Source organism: Montipora capricornis, chromosome 3 (genome assembly GCF_036669925.1).
Source record: "Montipora capricornis isolate CH-2021 chromosome 3, ASM3666992v2, whole genome shotgun sequence".
Lineage (NCBI taxonomy): Eukaryota > Metazoa > Cnidaria > Anthozoa > Scleractinia > Acroporidae > Montipora > Montipora capricornis.
In genome coordinates this window covers 43,803,704-43,810,852 of record NC_090885.1, presented here as the reverse complement: position 1 = coordinate 43,810,852, position 7,149 = coordinate 43,803,704, and the positions used below count along the sequence as shown (strand labels likewise).

The following is a 7,149-nucleotide window of genomic DNA, read 5'->3' as shown; positions in this document are numbered from 1 at the left end:
GGCATTCCTTAAAATTGCATATACAATGTACATCTTTCCCAGCGCGCTCAATGAAATTTTTTGAGTTTTCTTAAAATCAACAAATTTAAAATAGTTAACAACATCCCCAAAAAAGCCACTCTACTGAAATGCGGACACTGCTCATGCACTTGTTGAACTCTTCCATCTGGGGAGTGATACCTGCAGCACAATATGGCACAAGAAGGTGAACTCTTAATGGGTAAGCAGGGTCACCATATAGGGCCATGGGGTTACCAGTCGGTAAAAAGGCATGGCATTCAAGGTCTCGCAGAAGGCCAGATTCAGCCAGCATTCCAGCATCATGTTTGCGGCCCTCTGGAAGAAAATTATCGCACTTATTGATTAAAAATTGTTTTGTAATTTTTAAAAGAATTATATATTGTATTCATATTAATTTAAATCTTAAAACGTCTTTCACGTGTCTGTCATTCTGGTTGGCTTTATTGTGACAGACGATTGTAATATGACTAAAAGTTGAAAGAACTGAAAAATTTCCATTACCTAGTGGCCCATACATGTTGGCTATCATAACACAGGGCAATGCAACTGATTGGTATTTCAAACCGTGGACTCTTGTGTCCATTGTACACAATCCCCTGATTTTCTTGTGGTCGGCAAGTGGGTCTTACTATACCATCGATAAAACCGAAGCAGTTCGGCAGGGGACTTCCTTTCCTTTGTATGGCATCAGCATATCTCTGAAGTAGAGTGGGGTTCATCAAGGTGTGGTTCCATGCTGTAAGATGGTGATGGTGGAAATTTCTGGTACGGGGCGGCCAAAATGATGAATTAGGTCACTGCACCTACAAGGGTAAGCTAGTCCTCTCAACAAGAGACACAGGCCTTCAATTCCACCGCATACAGTCCCTTGCTCACATATGCACGAGTTAGGCAGTCCCATTACGTCTGCGAGAACAGGTATGTCCCTTTTTTGGAAATGTAATTCCGCCAAGCACTCGGTTCCAGATCAAAATGTTCGTAGTTTGGGTAGGGATATTCAGGATTCTTTGAAATGTTGGCATCATACAATAGTAAAAGTTCATCTTGTGACATGTCATCGTCATCAAAACTTGTGAGCAACGATTCACGAGCCTTTCTAAAGGTAGCCATTGCTTATCCTAAACTCAGCCTGCCGTCGGGCTTTCTTAAGGCTATTTTTCGCTATCGCAACGGCAACCTCTCCCCAAGTCCCCCTTGACCAAGTCTGCCATTGCAGACACAAGCCGTCGTTGGATCTTAAGCCCGCTAACATAAGGTGCAGAGTGTAGGCCAAATGGTAGGGCCAAGTCCACAAAAAACTGGCCACGCCACTTCATCCCCAGGAGATAACGATCATCTGGGTGAACTGCAATGTTACGATATGCAGCCTCCACATCAAACTTAGTCATTAGAGCCCCAGGCCCGGGCTTTGCAACCATGTTCATTATCTGGTCCAGGTGAATGTGGTGCATGGAAAATTCATCCGGATCGATACCATCATTAACACTAGACCAATGGGGAGGCGACAGGTGCACAATGAGGCACCACTTGCCGGGTTGACCTTTTTTGGGGTTTGAGTGTGCGGACAGGTTGGAATCCCAAACGAAAACCATTTTGAAGGCCTTCGAGAACATACGCAATGCCCAGCCAGGTCTAGAATAAACTGCGACACGTTCAACGGAGACGACACTGACACAGGGTGAAAGGCAGGACGTACTATGAGAAGTAAGATCACAGAAAAGCAACAGCTAGACATTGAACACAACCAACTTTAATGCTGAGAAAAAGAAAAAGAAAATGGAGTAAAAACCGAACCTACTGTCCTAACAGTAAGTGCTCTACCAAATATACCTACAACTATCACAGAGTGACAGAATGACTCGAGAATGAATACAAGTTAAAATTGCCTGTGGGACGTCATTGTAAAAGTGGAAAGCCACGGGAAAATGTACACATGCAACAATCAATGTTGTCGGCGAATTACAGCTGTCAGTAATCACACAGGACTAAATAAGCGAGCCTAATAACAATCGCAGAAATGAGAAACGAGAATCCTCCACGAGTCCAAGGTAAACAGCCACAGATCAGAGCAACTACGGTGAGCCTTAGCCAGAGAGGACGACCGCGAGGCACTTGAAGAACGGCTCCGACATTCGGACTGCGCGCTTTGGCCAACTCATTAGGGCAGGGGATTGCCCTATGAACACCTGAGCACGCACTGCACCGGTGAGAGTAGTGGCAGGAGGCGAACAGAGCCGTGTAACGCCCCTTATTCCAGGATTTGCAATGAATAACTGACGAGGAGGAACCTGGCGGCTCAGGCGGGTCATTCAAGGAGACCAAAGAAGTGCCACGGGCTGACAAACCCGAATGAAAGTTGAACAATTGGATGTTCATAGAAGACCAGTCGGTGAGCCGCGAAGCAGCTGCATGCTCACGGAAAGCTTGATCGTACGTGAGCCAAATTGGTTTTTTACAATCTTCTCCAGCACTTAAAACGATCTTATTACTTGAGACAAACAGAATATTTGACACACTTTACTCATAAACGCTCCATCTATTCGCCATCTTGAAAATTTCATGTGCACAGTCAGCGTCACGTGATCAATTAAAAACCTCAACAAAGACATGCTCCTTTGAAGTTCGCCGGCTTTCCTGACCAGTCTCCTTCTACTAACTGTGCTTGCACACAACATACAGAACTCCTGTGACGCATGGCATGGTAAGAAATGTTATGAGCTCAGTGCATCCAAGAGTACCGGTATAAGTACCAATAGAGAACTTAAAGAAAACCAGCAGGTACTTTACTTGCTAGGTATGGGTTAAAATCGTAACTGAAGGGGCCAAAAACCATCGCTCCAACGCGTTACTAAAGTTCTTCTTTAATGTCAAATATCCTTAGTTTAAAGAGAACAGGCGATGCGGTGAACGGTGCGAAAGCAATAATCGATACGGTTGCTAGAGAAATAAACAAGGAAAATACAAGTTACTACAACAAAAGGACGAACCAAAACACAAGAATATAGAAATAACAAACTAAGCAGAAAAGACGAGCCAAAAAATAATACTTACAAACGTTATATGGCCTTTAAAACGGACAAACGAAGCGATGTAGGAAAAAAAACGCAAAACCTAAAACTGTATCCTCCAAAGCACAAACGAGAATGAATAAAAAGCAAAGACGCGAATTTATACTAATGAACTAAGGAACAATAGACAAAGTTATGCAGGAAAAACTAACAGAATAATAATGAAAACGACATGCAAGCGTGACACACAAAAGTAATGTTCCAAAAACAAAAGAGTTCATTCATGAAGAATGCCGCCGCAACATCTGGCTCCCCTAAGAGTTCAACCGGCAGAAAACTCTTACAAACAAATTATCTAAAAAAGATAGTTCTCCGTTCTCTGAAATCAACATGGCTCCTCTGGCTGGGATTCAAACACCCGGTCTATACGTCTTTCTCAAGTATCAGGATAAGCTTGTCAACTGGGCGATCAAGGAAAGTTGCTCCTGTGGTAACCTTGACAGACCGTACATATCCTTCTTCGTCAGGGTAAGTGTGGACAACACGGGCCAAAGGCCAATGGTTCCGTGCTACACGGTCATCAACGATCAGGACCAGGTCTCCCTTGTCAAAGTTTCTCCTGGGACGATTCCATTTTGATCTTTGCTGAAGGCATTGAACGTATTCTCTTCTCCATCTTGACCAAAATACGTTTGCAAGATACTGGACCCTCTTCCAACACTTGCACAGATAAACATCTTCTTTCTGGAAGTTTCCAGGAGGGGGTAGTACGACTTTAGACTTCATCTTCAGGATGTGATTCGGTGTTAGTGGGTCTAGATCTCCTGGATCACTGGAAGGAGTGGTGAGAGGTCTGCTGTTTATAATACACTCAACTTCTGCCATCAGAGTTCGAAACGATTCGTCGTCAAGGTTACGACCATGTTCTCGCATTAAGGCGGTGAGGATTGAGCGGACTGAGCGTAATTGTCGTTCCCAGACGCCACCCATATGCGACGCAGACGGTGGGTTTTGCTTCCATTGCACCCAATCAGCTTTGAATTTCGTGCATAAATTTCTCTGGATTGCGTTGTTGTCCATCTCTGATATCGCTCTTTGCAATTCTTTCTCTGCTCCGGTAATATTTGTTCCTTGATCGGATCTGATTTCACGTACAGGCCCTCTTCTTGCTATAAAACGTCGCAAGGCATTTAGAAAGGAATCTGTTTCCAGGGAGTTTGCCGTCTCTATATGTACAGCTCGACTAGACAAACAGGTAAATAACGCACCATAACGCTTCAATTCCTTTCTTCCCTCTTTAATGTAGAATGGGCCAAAGTAGTCGACGCCACAGTAAGTGAATGGAGGTGCTAGGGCAATTCTTTCTTTGGGAAGATCGGCCATCCTTTGCTCACCAACTACACCACGAGGCCGCCGACAAGTCACGCATTTGAAAATGAGGTGCCTCACAACGGAATTGGCGTTTATGATCCAATATCGACTTCTGAGCGTGCCCAAAGTGATGCCGCGACCAGAATGCGCAACCTTCTCATGTGCATCTCTAATGATCAGATCTACTACGAAACTCTTCTTGGGGAGGATGATGGGATACTTGAAATTATCGGGAAAGACTTGCGATCTGCTGAATCTGCCCCCAACGCGCAACAGGCCGTTCTGGTCAAGAAAAGGATCAAGGCGATATAACGTACTGGTTTTCTTGATTTCCGCTTTCTTGACTCTCACGAGGTCGCGATTCTTCTGACGCTCTTCTCCTTGAATCTTGCGCAGGGCTTCAGATTCTTTAGGAAACGCACATCCTTGTACCAATTTGAGTATGATTTCCTCGGCGCGTTGTAATTCCTCAACTTTTAAGGGTTGGCTGCTCAATTTTCCTGCTCTGCGTGTTTCCAACGGCGTTTGCACATGAGCTAAAAACTGCTTGAGGCGAAGTATCCGGGCCACGCATCGTTTCATACGGTTCCAATTTGAGAAACGCGCGAACCTGGTCAAGATTTCCTCCTTTTCATCAGAAACGGTGGCATGTGTTACAACTTTCTTCACTTCAGGATCATTGGCAAAGACTGCGTCTAAATCGCAGGGAAACGTAGGCCATTCACTCTTGGGATGCCACAAAAAATCTGGACCTCTGACCCATCGATGTCGTTTAGTTATCTGATTGCCCTCCAAACCATGTGATGCGTCATCAGCCGGATTATTTTCGGAGTCCACATGCCTCCATTGGATAGGATCTGTCTCATCTCGAATTCTTTGCACTCGATTTGCCACAAACACGTGAAAACGCTTCGTTTCGTTTCTAATGTATTTCAACACGGTGGTACTGTCGGTACAGTAGATCTCTCCATCAACAGGATCGCCTAATTCTCTGGAAATCATTCCTCCTACTTGAACAGAGGTAGTTGCTGCTGTAAGCTCTAAACGCGGAATCGTCATGGCCTTTAGGGGTGCCAAATGAGACTTCCCCATCAGAAACGCACAATGAATGTTACCCTTGTCGTCTACACTTCGTAGATACGTCACCTGACCATAACCAGTGGCACTAGCGTCCGAGAAATGGTGAATTTGCCTTGACACGACAGAACCAAAACCGTTCGGGATGACACAACGGTCCATTGAGAAGTCTTCTAATGCTGATAGTTGGCTTCTCCACTTTTCCCAACGTACACGGAACTCGAGATCAATCTCTTCATCCCAGTCTATCTTCATGCGGCAAAGGTCTTGCAAAATCTTCTTTCCGTTCAATAGAAAAGGCACTGCTATTTCGAGTGGGCCATACACTGAACAGATGGTGTATAAATTACCACGGCGGGTGAGTGGTTTGTCTTTAAGTATTATCCGGAAGCCTATCGTATCCGATTCAATAGCCCACTTTACACCAATGGCCCTTTCAACTTGAAGTATGTGGCAACTTAGGTCCAAAGTCCTTAAATCGTGTCCGCGAATGTCTTGTGGCACGCTCATCAATACATTTCTTCTGTTGCTGACAATCTTAGATAGGTTAAATCCTCCAAGAGAACACGCAGAACGAACACCACGTAATCTTTCAATAGCTGTTTCTTCTGAATCCTCTGATCGGAGACAGTCATCCACGTAAAAGTTATTCCTCAAAACGTCAGCTGTTTCCGAACCAACATGTTTCTCAGCATCATCTGCGGCTTGTCTTAAAGCGAAGTTGGAACAACTTGGGGAAGATACTGCTCCAAAAAGATGAACATTCATTTGGTATTCTGCAGGGGCCTCATCGAGAAGACCGTCAGGCCACCAGAAGAATCGGAGAAAATCTCTTTGATTGTCGGGTACTCGAACCTGGTGAAACATAGCATCAATGTCTCCCATGAATGCGACTGGCTGGTGGCAAAATCGCGTCAACACGCCGACAAGGCGACTCGTCAAGGCCGGTCCTTGCATGAGTTGGTTGTTCAGTGATGTCCCTCCATAACGGCGCTGCAGTCAAAAACGACTCTGATCTTGTCTGGCTTTTTGGGGTGGTAAACACCGTGATGGGGTATGTACCACACTTGCCCTGACCTGACGGGAAGTCGATCTGGTTGCAATTTTCTGGCATTTCCCTTTCGGATGATGTCATTCATGAAATTGACGTTATCTTAGTGTAATTTCTTATTTATTGTCAGTTTTCTCTTCAGACAGAATGCTCTTTGGAACAATTGCTCCTTATTGTCAAGAAGGTGTACGTCTTTAGAGCGGAAGGGTAGAGGTATTTCGTAATGGCCATCATCAGTACGCTTAATGCCTTTATTCACAATCTCAAGAAATTTCTTATCTTCTTGCGAGTACTGGTGGGCTTTCTCGTCAGATCTTTCAGGAAAGTCCAATCCAAACATCCTGATTAATGCTTGCGGCGTGACAATTTCTTTGACCTTATCCTCCACGGCGAAGTGATGGTCAAGGGGTTTCTCTGATCCCACCTCTACAACAGCTATTCTATTGCAGTTAACTGTTTGATGGTCTTTCTTGATCAAATTCAAAGGTCCTACTATCGCCCATCCAGCAAAGGTGTTTATCGCATAAGGGCCACCATTTTCACTGGCAACAATATCTATCGGTTCAAGGGCTTTTGGACAATTCGGTCCAATGAGAAGACCAACTTTCGCGCCATGAAGCT

General features: G+C 44.7%; 1 protein-coding gene across 1 annotated transcript; it reads right to left on the bottom strand.

Moving 5' to 3' along the window:
• Nucleotides 1-3,452: 3,452 nt before the first annotated feature.
• Nucleotides 3,453-6,362, bottom strand: LOC138040354 (uncharacterized). The gene has a single exon (XM_068886093.1). The coding sequence runs from the start codon at nt 6,360-6,362 to the stop codon at nt 3,453-3,455; it is 2,910 nt and encodes a 969-aa protein (XP_068742194.1).
• Nucleotides 6,363-7,149: the final 787 nt, after the last annotated feature.

Excerpts from the sequence above, each read along its gene's own strand:
- LOC138040354 (XM_068886093.1), bottom strand. The coding sequence starts at position 6,362 with ATGGGAGACATTGATGCTATGTTTCACCAGGTTCGAGTACCCGACAAT.